Source organism: Triplophysa rosa, linkage group LG13, assembly GCF_024868665.1.
Source record: "Triplophysa rosa linkage group LG13, Trosa_1v2, whole genome shotgun sequence".
In the NCBI taxonomy this organism is placed as follows: Eukaryota; Metazoa; Chordata; class Actinopteri; order Cypriniformes; family Nemacheilidae; genus Triplophysa; species Triplophysa rosa.
In genome coordinates this window covers 23,650,194-23,664,236 of record NC_079902.1, presented here as the reverse complement: position 1 = coordinate 23,664,236, position 14,043 = coordinate 23,650,194, and the positions used below count along the sequence as shown (strand labels likewise).

At 38.5% G+C, this 14,043-nt stretch overlaps 1 protein-coding gene across 3 annotated transcripts in view; it reads left to right on the top strand.

Moving 5' to 3' along the window:
• The window catches only part of pigg (phosphatidylinositol glycan anchor biosynthesis class G), a 71,765-nt gene extending 63,686 nt beyond the window's left edge, over positions 1–8,079 (top strand). For 2 of the 3 annotated variants that reach the window (XM_057348925.1, XM_057348924.1), the window contains one exon: positions 4,962–8,079. In XM_057348925.1, the coding sequence (XP_057204908.1) occupies positions 4,962–5,181 (220 nt within the window). In that variant the 3' untranslated portion in view covers positions 5,182–8,079. The remainder of the gene's footprint in view (positions 1–4,961) is intronic. The other variant, XR_008964125.1, reaches the window with a different exon arrangement.
• The last annotated feature ends 5,964 nt before the right edge of the window (positions 8,080–14,043 follow it).

The window sequence follows — 14,043 nt, the reverse complement described above, 5'->3', positions numbered from 1 at the left end:
ACCATTTGTAAAGTAATCTAGAATTAAATTAGATTAGATTTTGAATACTGAGATTTAGACAAATTCTTTCCAAAAAGTCGTTTTGGATAAACGTGTCTGCTAAATGAATAAATGAAGAGTTTGGTTCCAAAATGAAATAACTCCCAAAATCATGTTTTTTATTATGTTTTTATTGTGTGAGTTAGCTGTATTGGTTTAGTTATAATGGCTTAAATCAAAACAAACCAACTGCAGTTTGAATGATATTAATTGGAATGCACAATAAAAAAACTTAAAATGTAACAATATAAATAAGTAAATTTGAAAAAATTACACTTTTAACCTTTAAGTGGCATCAGTTTGCTTTAATCTTAAATATTATTGTTATTACTAAATGTGTTTCTTGGTGATAACCACATAAGCACGATGAAGTCTTGTTTTTCAGCTTAGTTTGTGTTTGAAAATCAGGTTGTATTTTTGAGAAATGGTTGAGTTGTAAATGTTAAAGCCCCTTTATTGCAGAAAAGCGATACAGTGGTTTGGCTTCTGTAGTTTTAGGAGTTTTATGCAATAATCCTGCAACAGTCTGCTAGCGTGACCCTCCTTGTATTAGAAAATAATGTAGTGCGGTAAAAAAGCCTGAAATGTCATGAGTTAGTGGATAATACCGTCATTACTGTGATAGGGATGTGTGTAATAAAGTCGTTTTAGGTCTTTTCCCCTCTTTTAAAAGACCTCTTCTGTCGATTTCTTCACCCTGCGGTTTTTCTGAGAATTGTAAGTATTTTATTACCTTACAGAAAGTAGACGGAGAGAAGATGTTTCTGAAGATTGCGGCCACATCCTCATATCAGTGATGTGAAATTGCAGAGCATCATGGGAATATGAATCAGTGCTCGTCTTCTTAAGATAACAGCTTTAATGGTGTTTGATGCGAGTGAGGGATCGGCGGGCAGTTAGTAGAGCCGGAGCTGCTAATGATGCTGCGATTACAGACACTTACACAACGATGAATAAAACAAACCATGACAAGACCCGCTTACACACACACACGTTAGTTTTTATACATCGTTGGGACTTTCCAGAGTCATAATGCTTTTTATACTGTACAAATTGTATATTCTAGCCCCTAAACCGCAGGGGTCGGGAACCTTTTTTAACCAAAGAGACATTTTTCCAGTTTTGGTTCATTCGTTTTTGCAAAAGAGCCATTGCAAAACTACTATTTTATAGAACATCTTTCAACAGCTTCAGTACTAATAACTTGATTATTATGTCCACAGACTAAAGTCTCACTTATGGTCCCTGTGGGGATCAATTGTTCTTTTCCTTCGATAAGAGAACATGTCCACAGACAAGGCAAAAGCAGTGAAACAAAGGAAATAGTGCATACATCTGGGGCTCCAAAAATGATTTCCATGACTTATAAACAACTTACAGGTTTACATTAGACATCCATTCAATTAAACTGCATTATATCTGACATATAACGATTAATAAAGTGCACGTTCTTATAGCACTGATACTCACAAAATACTGCATATGTGTCTTCTGACTTTGCATTAGGTATGTTGGACTTCTTGAAATGCTGCAGGCCGATCGGCGAATGTCTGACATCAGAGTACCGCGAGAACATTTTGAAAGCACATGGAGCTCTGCTCTCGCGGCACTTTGATGTCATACGCCTCCCGGTCTGCGCAAACCTGCGCAACAGCTCATGAAAGAGACATAACTAGCGTCTTGCTAATACCTCTGTAGTTCGGTTCGTACGTGGTCAAGACACTTACATACCGGCATTGAAACTCTTCAGTCAACCCTGACAGCTGTATGTATGGACTTCATATGTGAGAAAGACTGCTCACACGGATGCGAGTGGTTACCATAGAAACATTGTTTGCCGTTGATTAGTGTCGTAACGATGGCGCATAGCACTGCATGCGTGTATTGGCCAGGACAACCTGTAATATTTATATGTATTATGAGGTTTTTAACGATCAAATGTTGTTGATGGCCACTTGATTTTTGGAAAGAGCCACGTGTGCCTCACTTTGTTATATTACGTGCAGATTTGTGTGAGAGGTTTGTGTAGGTGAACTCCACATACTCCATAATCCCAAATATAAAAACTCTAAAACTCTCTCAGTTTAGACCAGTGACGCTCTTTAAACCTGATTATAAAATCCGTCGCTATGAAGCTGAAAAAGTGTCTGCCTGTTGTCTGATAAATGACCAGCCTAAGTGCTCTGAATGTATAATTCACTGCTCTCAGCATTATTAGAATAGCACACGCTGGCACAACAGATCCAGGAAATGCTCTTTGATCAATATGATGCTTTCTGGAATCCCTGCCGAGGTGTCTGACCCATCCCGCACCCCATCCTAGCGTTTACACCATTTGTTAGAGCGAGAGAGAGAGGCTTGTTAGGTGATATTTCATTTCCTTGGAGGCAACAGGTGCTTTGTGTTCATGGATATTGAATCCCGCAAACAATCTAGTACCCAGAGTGCCGTGTGAGCTTTAGATTTGAATTGCAAATGGCTCCTCGTGTGGAGCACCTGCAGTTCTGTTTCTGACAGTTTCAGGAAAGTGAATCAACAGCGGGGGCTGATATGTGGCTGAACACTCCACAGATTTGTTGTGTACCAGCAGCTGCACAGATCAGGGAGTCAGCCAATTCACTGTTACGTCTGCTTCCAGCACCAGCCTGTCAATCAAACGCAACACCATGGAGAACCGGACTGAGCATTCATTCCGTTTCAAAATGTGAATAGAAGAAACGTGTTTGAGTCTTGATGTCTTGTTGAGGAATATTGTCTACTTTTCTTTCAGACATATTTCCATCTAGATGAACTGTATTCTAGTTAACCAATTAAAATCTGGTCCAAAGAGTGAGTAACAACAGAAGTGTCATTACTACATTATCTGTATCTTTTATTGCTTAAAGAATCGGTTAGTGAGCAAGTTAAACCAATTCACAATGGTTTTGTGGGAAATTAATGTTATTTGACCACATAAAGAAACCTGTACAGATATGGTGACAGAAGCCAAAGTTAAAGAGCTTTTTTAACAAAAATTGAAATGTCATTATGACAGAAAGAGATTCTTAGAGAATGAGAGGGGTTTATAGGTCACAGCGGTGGTCCCTCTGGACTTAAAGGGGTCATATGGTGCGTACACGTGTTGTTCTGTGTCTTTGGTGTGTTATGAGTTGCTCATGCGTGTATTAGACGTGTAAAATTGCAGAAATGAAAGTGTGGGAACAAAAGAGTCATTCTATGTAAAAGCGAATGCTCACCCAGACCTGCCTGAAACGCCTCGTGTAACCACACCCCCACAAATCTACGTCAGTTGGTGGTCTGATTTGACTAAGACCGCCCAAATGTAGACGCAAGTAAGGTGGGCGTACCTGTCAGTACAATTGAAGAGGAACCTGATGTTCCAAATATGGTCAGAGGCGTCACACGCTTGCAGTATTCCACCAATCACTACGCACTGGTGAACTGGCCAATCACAGCACACCTCGCTTTTCAGAGCCATGAGCTTTGTTAAATATCTGCGTGTTTCAGAGAGGCGGAGCAAAGAGGAGATACAAACATGCACGGTGTGTGGAAAATACAGTGTTTTTCAACCTTAAATCATGTAAACACATTACATTACATCTAAAACAAACCATAATATTCCTTTTAGCTGTGTCATATGATCCCTTTAAGAGAGAAAACACTGCGAGTCATTACATTCTGAACTTCTGAAACCAGTTCACACACTCAGCTTCTGTTTCTAGGGCTGTGCACGATTAACCGCGGTTACCAATAAATCCTGCTGAAACCGAGCTGGCTGCGATTATGCAAGGCATCGATCATTTTTAATGCGTAGCTTGTCCGTGAAGCACGTCTCTGGGATCAGCAGGAGATGCTGCTCGATCTAAAAGCAGTGCGAGTTTGAGTTGCTTATAACGTGCATTTGAAAAAGCAACACCCGTCAAACATGATCATTATAAATATACTTTATTATCATGAAAATACCTGATGAGGCTTGAGGATCGGTGATAAAAACATGTCCTTAGGCATTTCCTAGAACGAAGGCTGCATTTTAAGACCGATGTGTCACAGCAGCGTGACTGAAGGCTGGTAAGGCTGTCCCGATTCAAAGGTTGCTTCAAATGCAGCCCCAAAATGTGACCTTATTCCCACAGGTTTTTAAGAATGGAACGGATGTGTCCTTCACAGCTTTGGCTATCCCGAGATTCATTGCGCGCCTGTAACGGCTTGAAATGTTTCAATAATCATTCATAACTTTAGTTAAATGAAATTCACGAAAACGGTCCATTTCAGTGTTTTAATATTATATATGATGTTTTTAATTAACATTATTGGTGCATTATTGTGTTTTAAATGTATAAGGTTGGTTAATTTAATATACTGTTGGGCTGTCATATTCTCTAAAATAAAATATCTTTTTTCTGGCTCCGTATTGGTTTAAAAAGTCAGAAACGTAACATGCGCAGCAGGTGATGCAATTAGGAAATCGGACTTGTCAACAGACTTGTCGTTTTTTTGTGTGTGTTTTGCGCTTTGGGGGATCCGTAAATCAGTATTTACGTCTCAACAAAAATACATTTCTATTTTTAATGTAAGAGTGATGCTGAATGACTTTGGCACAATTCTCCAGACCAAATTCATATGAATGAGAAATGTGTGGCATTTGATGCTTTTCAAAAGACTGACCGGCTTACACACACATCACTTCAGCTCAAGTCAATCTGTTCCGCTATAACCAATACTCTTTTAAATCTTGATGTTTCATTTTCAAAGATGCTGAAAAGATGAGCGAAGGGGATTTTTAATGGAGATGACTGCACAAGGCTTTAAACTGAATTATTCAAATCCAGTTCAATTCACTCCAGTTCTAGTCTAGTCTAGTCTAAATGAGCTGGTCCAGCTTTAACTCTCTCTCTCTCTCTCTCTCTCTCTCTCTCTCTCAGGGCTGTAATGGGTCTCGGTCATGGTAGTTACTGTTTCGCCCTCCTGCGGTCCATTCCAGCGGTGTTTTATGTGGTTCTGGTGACGGGTCTGAGATATCATCTGTTCATCTGGAGTGTGTTTTCTCCTAAACTCTTATATGAGGCCATGCACACTCTGGTCACCACGGCTGTGTGTGTGTGCTTCACATTCATGGATCAGGACCGCTCCGGACGACCATAAACACAGCGGAACCAAAGCCAAACTCAGGTGCAGAAAGAGAGAGGAGGATGAAATCAAACAGCTGTGAAGTTCTGAACTTGTGAATCAAAGCCATGATGCTTTTACTGATGTGTTTTCACGGACGTGAATAAATGATATTTTTATCAGGAGTAATTGATGGCACAGATGATGCCGTGAGATGTTCCTCCTCTGATTATTTTCTATGCAGTTTTATTCAGAAAGCTTTACAGACGAAGATGATAGTGGAATGTATGTTTCCTTTTTTTTCTCGTGACCGTCTCTTCACCTCTGCATTCATGTGAGATGTGTTATTCATTCCTCACACTGAAATTTTAAGAGATCTGAAAACGAATTTAATTGATATGTGGCTACGCATGACGCTTGGGGTTATTCAGCCCTTTGGGAACATGAAGTCATTTATTTTAGTAAGTGCTTGTTCTTTATCTCAGTCAATGGATCTGATTCATAATAAAACAAGTCAGTTTAGTTTCAGGTTCAATTCAAGTCTTTTTTTACATGATTTTTATTGTGCGAGCTGTAGTTTGAGTCTATTTAAGTCTATAATTTGGTGAAAAGCAAGAATTTGTTTCTGTCTGATTCATTCATGTTGTTTTTCGGTGTGAGCTCTATGCAAGAAAAAGTTATACTCCTGGTCTTTTATGATTAAATGTAGTAAATGTTTGGTGGTTGCTTGATTTTAGCCGTCTCTAAACCTGGTCAGATTACGCAGTGTTGTCTCTTCCACTGAGAACAGTAAAGTTATTGGTGTCTTGTGCATAATTTGCACACATATGTTGAATCACATGTGCGTCTATATGTTTATTCAGCATCACAGAAGGGCTAGTTTACGGTTTAAACAGAAAATCTGTATAATCGCCTGTGATGATTATTCTGTAAATGTCATAATAAACCAATAACAGTGTAGCAGATTTTTGATTTTAGTTTTATTTAGTTATATTAATATTTTAAATTAGCTTTTATTTTTAGATTTTTGGTTTAGCAATTTTGATATAGGCATATGTCATTTTATAATTTATTTGTTGTTTTGCTTTATAAGATTAATTCATTTTTATTTGAGTTTTTGTTTATTATTAAAATTTTAGTGCTTTAAACTTATTTCCGTTTATTTTTTAGGCAAAATTTTAATTTTTACTTTAGTTAAGTCTTTCCAATAATTTTTAGATCAGTATCTTATTTGATTTCAATGAACAGAAACATTTTCAAAGTTTCAATTTTAGTAAACTAAAATAACCCTGCCATGTAGACACACACTGTCTCTCTTCCATCCTTGATGTTTTGATTTTCATACTCCATGCACTTAATGATGTCATGCATGTTGTCCGCACTAAAAAAAACAACTAGTAGGATTTACTTCAATTATTTTGTTAATTTGCTTAATTTTTTTGTGTTAATCGCGCGCAGTTTTATTAAGTTAAATTACTTGAAAAAAATGTCTGCCGTGTTTATGCACACAGTTTTATTAAGTAAATTTACTTAACTTTTTGTGTGTTAATTTGCTTTAAAAACTGTGCTCGAAAAACGTGCCACCAAATATTAAGTAAATCCAACAATTTTTTTCAGTGCATTGAACATCGTTGGTGTTTCTGACATTCGTTTCATAGAGACCATGTGTCAGTCTTATTAAAAGACATGTGCTTTCGTCCATGGGTTGTGTGAAGGTCGAGCTCTGCTTTGAGCTTTTTATCAGCTGGAGAAGATGATGTTGTAACCCAGTGCCCCGCTGAACTGTGAGGATCCTCCGGTGAGAGAAACACTGTCATGACCTCTCAGATGCTCTTCAGATCCTCAATACTGAGTCACATAAAGATGGAGTTTGTGTCGAAATGCAGTCCTGATATAAACACTACCGAGCTTGTGCTATAGTGTACCATCTCACACTTTTGTTTTTTTCCTCCCAGGGGCAGAAATGTGTGATTCCATGTGTAAATATATCGTCTGAGTCTACGTTTGAATGATGAATGTGAAATGATAGGATTCATTCTTGACGCTTGCTTTGGAGCGGGGTGTGTAGATTATTACATCTCCATCTGAACTGTCTGTCAGCGAGTTCTTTATGCTCAGTGGGTTAAGAGCGGTCAGGGGCGAGACAGGCGCCGGGTCACCTCAGACTCTCTGAGTGAGTGAGTGAGTGAGTGAGTGAGCAGTGAGATTGATTCTGTTTTAGGTCACGTGCTGTCCGTCAGTGTCATGTTGGTGTTTCTAAAGCTCACGTGTTCTGTCGTCCTCTCTGAGCTTCTTATCAGTGAAGTGCACTGCAAACATGATTTGTTTTGACATTATCTGGATCTTGTTTTGTGTTCTTGTAGCTCAACTGGCAGAGCAAACTGCTATTACAGAATAAATGAAGAGACCATTACAAATTTCAAATCATTATTTCTAGATGTATCGCGTTCATTCCAGTCCAACCTCAGGAGTGACATGAAGTCATCCAACAGCAATGTGAAAGACCGACAGCACGGCAAGATCCTTTTGGAACTTTTCCTAAATACATGTAGAAATATGACTGTTATATTGCTTTAAAGAATCTGAATCTGAAATTGTTTTCTTTGCAGTATTTGAGGTCTGAAAATATATTATTTTCACCCGTTTCTCCAGTTTTCATTTTCTGCAAATAGAAACAATATTTTTGTTTGAAATTTGGGAGAAATATTGTTAATAGTTCACAGAATAAAACAAAAACTATCATTTTACCCCAGCACATACCTATAAATAGTAAATTCAAAATATTTTTGAAATGTCTCTTTTTTTCTGCGGCTGTACACTGTAAGAAATTAACTAAGAATGTAATTTTCTGCCAGTTCTTTATGCTTTATTTTGTTAATGCTAAAACCAAACGCAATGCAGTGTAAAATCAAAATACAGGTAAACAACTGTGAAAAATGTAATATGAAAAGATGACATTAGGGGTTTGCCAAATGCAAGCATGTAAATGATAGAGCTTGTTCCAGATAATACATCATGAATAAAATAAAGTCTAGTGGCAGATGTTTTCTCATTTCAGTCAGTTTAGATTTATGCTTAAAATGGAAAGAAAAATACTTGCCTGCTGGGATGAGAAAAATAACTCTGCAGTAATTCAGCATTCAGGGTTTCTTGTGTCTTGTGCAACTTCACTTCTGATGTAAATTCATCATCTCAGGATGTTTAGAAATGTTACCGGAAAACAAGACATAAATACTGATGAAGTAAGTCTCTCTCTCTCTCTCTCTCTCTCTCTCTCTCTCACAGGGCCGTGCAGAGACCTTTAAAGGGGCAGGTGCTTAAAGTGTGAAAGGGGCACAAGGAACAAGGCTTTAAATAGGGCTGTGCTCACAACATCAATACAGCAACACTTGCTGATACATGTATAAATACGGATACTTCTGTATTGATACAGCAGCAAATGCCATGATGCAGTTTTGAAAAAGAAACAGAACAGAAAAGACCGCTCTAATATTTTATTTGCACCTACAGTATTAATAAATCTGGGATTAGAAACTGAAGTGAATGCAGTTGTCCAAACCTTCTCTGTTATACTGAATAACTGCTGTTATAGTAAACTGTGTAGGTCATGATCACTATTGGAAACAAACGTGTCTATTGTATCATGACTTATTGTATTGTAAGATTGGAGGCAGTATGCTATAAAACACTGTGGGCGACATCACTTACAGGGAGCAGCTGATGTCGGGGGGCTGTAGTTTTGTCATGTTAAATATAATTCTGTTCTAACCCTCTTCTGAATTTATTGATAATGATAATTAATACAGCATTGAGGAGGATGAGAAAATTTAAATAAGCCTGTTTTATCAGTAAAAATACTGTAATAATAATACTTCAAAGTCTTATTAGTTTTAGTCAAATAACATAAAAAGACCAAACCCCCTGACGCCCGTGAAACTTTTCTCCCCCAAACAGCAAAGATCGATTCAAGTGAACATGCGCCTTTGTTTATATCGCTGTGTGACGTAGCATTAGCTGCTTCACGTCACGTCAGTTCAGAGCAGAGCAGAGCAGAGCAGGCTACACACACAACAGCTGCGCATGCGCATGTAAAATACTACTACTACTACTTATAATAATAATTATAAATAGCTTACATTAATAAGTAAACGAGCACACCGCTCCGCTGAAAACACCTTGTCTTGTATGCTGGAAATGCGCTAAACTACTGAAGGCGTCTGAACGTGAGGGGTCGTCGCAGATGAGGTCGACAGGTGAAAGGTCATCACGTGGGTCATTTTATTCCGGGCTAAATTATTATTCATTAGTTTTACAAATAGTTAGATTGTGCAGCCTTTGATGAATAAAATCTCTATGTTTGCACTTTCTGCATTATGGGCCAAAGAGGTGCTCAAGCCCCCTCTGCACGTGCCTGCTCTCTCATATATTGGCTTGATGGTGATGGTTTAAATCACATGTTTCCTTATTCAGACTCGCACATTTTGTGTCAGTGTGTGTTTGAGCGTCTGGAAACACATTCATCCTCAGTCTGGTTTATTTGTGTGTGTGTGTGTGTAGTTTATAGAAGTGTCACTCGTCACTGTGTGAGGTACAGAGAGTGATTTCCCTTCTTTAATCTGTCCATTTAAGTGAAACCGGGTGTGTAAATGGGCTGGCTGGGACGTTAGCAGGCAGTCAGAGAGCAGCCGTCCGTGAATTCATTTCAAATCCGCAGGAGACGCACTCACGGCGTAATAGAGCCGATGGCCGACTCGCCCGCAGATCTGCACTCCCTCCATCTACTCTCTTTTCGTCCGTTTTATTTCATTTAGTTTGTTGTTTGTTTGTTTGTGTTGCTCCTCGGTGGGAAATCGCTGTACACAAACCCACTCTCTGTTCTGTGACACGAGAAGATAAAAAAATCAAATCTCATTTATTTACACGGCAAACTGTGTGTTTACTTTTGGATTTGTACACCTTTTTTATCCTGTTTCTAGAGACCGTGTTTGTTTGTTTGTTTGTTTGTTTATTTGACTCTCTGGTGGTTAGTAGTCCTAGATTTGGAGTGGTCGGGTAACTTCAATAGGTTATAAATAACCTTAAATGACTTGAAAGTGGATGATTCTTCTTAAAGCTTTCCTGTAGCTCAGTGGTTAGATCGTGGCGCTAGCAACGCCAAGGTTATGGATTCGATCCCAGGGATTGCACATAATTACAAAACAAAGTGTATAGTATAATGCAATGTACAGTGCTTGTTTCATTTTTTATTTTTAATAAATTTGCGGAGATTTCAAACAAACTTCTTTCACGTTGTTATTATGGGGTATTGTTTGTAGAATGTTGAGGAAAATAATGAATTTAATCCATTTTGGAATAAGGCTGTAACAACAAAATGTGGAAAACGTGAAGCGCTGTGATTACTTTCCGGATGCACTGTAAGTCTCTTTGGATAAAAGCGTATGCCAAATGCATAAATGTAAATGTAAAACAGATTCCTGGTTTTATTGTGAACCTGTTGTGCTTTCAATGTTCCTATAAAATGTCAAAATATAACAGCTTGATTTCTGATCATGAAACAAAAGTTCAATGTCAGAATTGTTTTCTTGTGTTCTATCCCTCACTGTTATTTTTTTTTTACAGATTTTTCAGATATTTTTGAAATACAGTAAAAATACCAAATTACAGAAAAATTTACAAGAAATACATGTCATTTTACATGAGAAAAGCTGTTATTTTGTGTGGGGGGGGTTTGGCGCCCCAGCTGCCAGAAAATGTCTGTTTTTTACAAGATTTTTGTTACATTGAAATATGGAAAAAAACAATCAAATTCCAGAAAAAGACTGCATATTTACATGAAAAATGTGTAATTTTACAATAATAACTGTTATTTTACAGTAATTTACAGGATGTTCTTCATTGTTCTTTTATGTGTTGTTTTATTGTAAAACCCTTTTTTCTTTATTGACTCGTTGATTCTCGGATGATGTTGTAAGCCGGAGAATCTGTGAACCGTATAAAGCAGCTGCTTTCCCAAACATGTCTTTCTTCTGGAATTACTGCTGGATGTGGGTCGATGTGAGATGGATGTGAAAGGAAAACTAAAGAACATTGAGAGAGAGAGAGAGAGATGCCACAGTCATCTAATGGAAGGAAGGATTGGCCCGCTGGAGTCATTTAATGTGAACGATGGATTTGATCTTTCAGGTCTTTTCCTTACAGCAGCTCTGGACCGCTTCATAAGAGAACAAACAAATGTCATTCAGTACAGATACATCAACAAGAGCGATATAGAGATGAGCTATTACCTTTAAACACACTCCATCCTTCCCTGAAATGGAGTGAGAACTATAAGAAGAGAATTAATGGCAGCTGTTACCGCGGTACATGTTTTGGAGGTAATGATGCTTGGCGTGGAGCGTTTATAATACTAAATGTACGGCTGGTTTTAAAGCAAAGCTCTTAATGCTGTGAAAGTGTTTTTTCTTCTGTAAGAGCTCTGGTGAAATAAGGTTTTGATTTAGTAGCCGGTGTGATTTACTGTTTGTATTTTCCTCATTCACTGTTAGATGGGTTTGTGATGACATGATGGAGTGTAACTACTGACAGAATGTTTATTTGTGGGTGAACTCTACCTTTAAAATGATCAAATATTCTGTCATCATTTATTCACCCTTTTGTCATTTCAAACCTGTTTGACTTTCTTTCTTCCACAGAACACAAAAGAAGATATTTTGAAGAATGTTGTTAACTTGACCCCATTCACTTTCGTGTCAATAGAAGTGAATGGGTGCCAGCTCTGTACGGTTAAAATCTTTCTTCAAAATATCTTCTTTTGTGTTCTGACGAAGAAAGAAAGTTATAAAGGTTTGACATGACAAGAGGCAAGAGGATGAGTAAATGATTACCGGATTTTCTCATTTTTGGGTGTACTATCCCTTTAAGAGCAGAGCACGGTGAGTTCTGAAGACGTCCAGTTTGGTCGTTTTGCTAACAATGTGCGACCCCGTCTGACAGTACAACCACAGGTCAAAGATCTTCATAGGTGAGCGTCTGACTCCAGGACAGAAGGATGACGCATGGGGAGAATGGAAGCGTGTGCTTCAGGGGTCTTCTGTTTTGGGCTCTTCAGCGGGAGGTGAGTATTGATTTAGGGTCAGTTTTCTTCTTGATGAAAGAGGATCTGAGATCAATACTGTGTCTCTGAGACAGCCCTGCTGAATAAACCATTTTATCCTGAATCACCATCTTACTATAGCGCTGATAGATAGACAGAAACATACTGTTCCATAAGAAAGAAAAAAGAAGACGTGAGATCTTTTTAATGTCTCAATTGTTCCTTCTAGATGAGATTAAATGGAGAGCAAATGAACTTTTGCCCAAGTCTCATCTGCGTCTCAGTTATTTCTCCAGAAATGTGACAAATGTGTGTGTCATCAGAGTTTGAGAAGAGATGTCAACAACAACGTGTCAAACTGAGCTCAGATTCGTCTCGTCTGCAATCACAAGTCAATATTATTGAAGATCTCAATATGAGCTCAAACATTTCTCATCACATTTACACAAATCCAGATGATTTCACCTCTACAATCTACATTCATTTACACACTGATATGATGTATGAACTTGCACTTAAGCAAACTCATGTCTACTACTGTATGTGATGAAAGAATGAAGCTTATTTCCTAAAGGAGAGGTTTTTCTTCATCTCATGGACAGACTGAGCTGAGCTCTCTCTTGGTGTCTCTTATGAAGTGTTTACATCACGACTGGAGGCTTTACATTAAAACTTAGTAAAGAAGGACTCGGAGTAAACCCGTCCACTACCCAGAGGACTGTCTCTTTCCTCAGCAGGAGCGAATCGAGTCCGTATGACTGAAGTATTGAGAAAGGTGCAGACCCTCTCATCCCACCGGCCGGTTTTCATTAGACAACAGCACAGACCGGACCGGACCGATGTCTCGCTGGACCACCACACAACTGCAATAACTCAAACGGGCTGACAGTGCACATCTGAAGCTCTTCATCATTCAGAGAAACTTGTTTGTCCCACAGAACCTCCCTCAAGATTCTGATATGAAACACAGAGAGACAGAGAGATGCATGAATATTCATCCCCGGTGGTCAAATCTAGAGGGCTTTCCATCTCCTCTCACACTCGCATTGTTATTCGGAGACACAGACTAAAAAAGACAAAGTTTGTCCTGTTTTCAGTGAGGTACTTGGCATTCAGATGACTTTTGAGCACTTTCACAAACAAGACAGTGAGAGGATGGAAACTTCTGGCTCTGGCTCCGGGCGGTTGAATGACCTTGACATCTGTGTACTTCACTTCTGAAGTTTCCTCAGGATTCTTCTTTCACTTGTTCCACTCTTGTTTGAGCGCATCCTCATGTCTACACTTCGATCTTTTACATCAGAAGAACCTTTTTCACTTCAAAAAGGTCTTATAAGATGCTTTGATGCATCCGGCAAACGACAGTGACCAAAGCTCCTGCGCAGAGATGATGGCATCCTATTGGATCCAAACAAAAAATGCCATTTTCATCGCCGGAATTTACGACTCGCCTGCGTCATCTGCCGGAAAAATATTATGGATTCGCCTCAGAAGACCTGTGTTAAGAACACGGAGCCGTGTCCAGCAGTTCTTTGATCGATGGATGCACTCTTTCACTAACATTCTACCACTTGGAAGTAAAATGATACGTGCTATTATAACTCCAATTGCATTATTCTTCAAGAAGAAAACCATATTCAGTTAGGATGCCTCGAGGGCGAGTAAAACATGGGAGAATTTTGATTTGCCGATGAAACAGCCCTTTAAATCATGCTTAGTCAGCAATTTATGCCTTTGCTAGTGAACACATGGATAACATTTATAAATTCAGTTTAAAAATGAAATGACACATTCTATTCTATTCT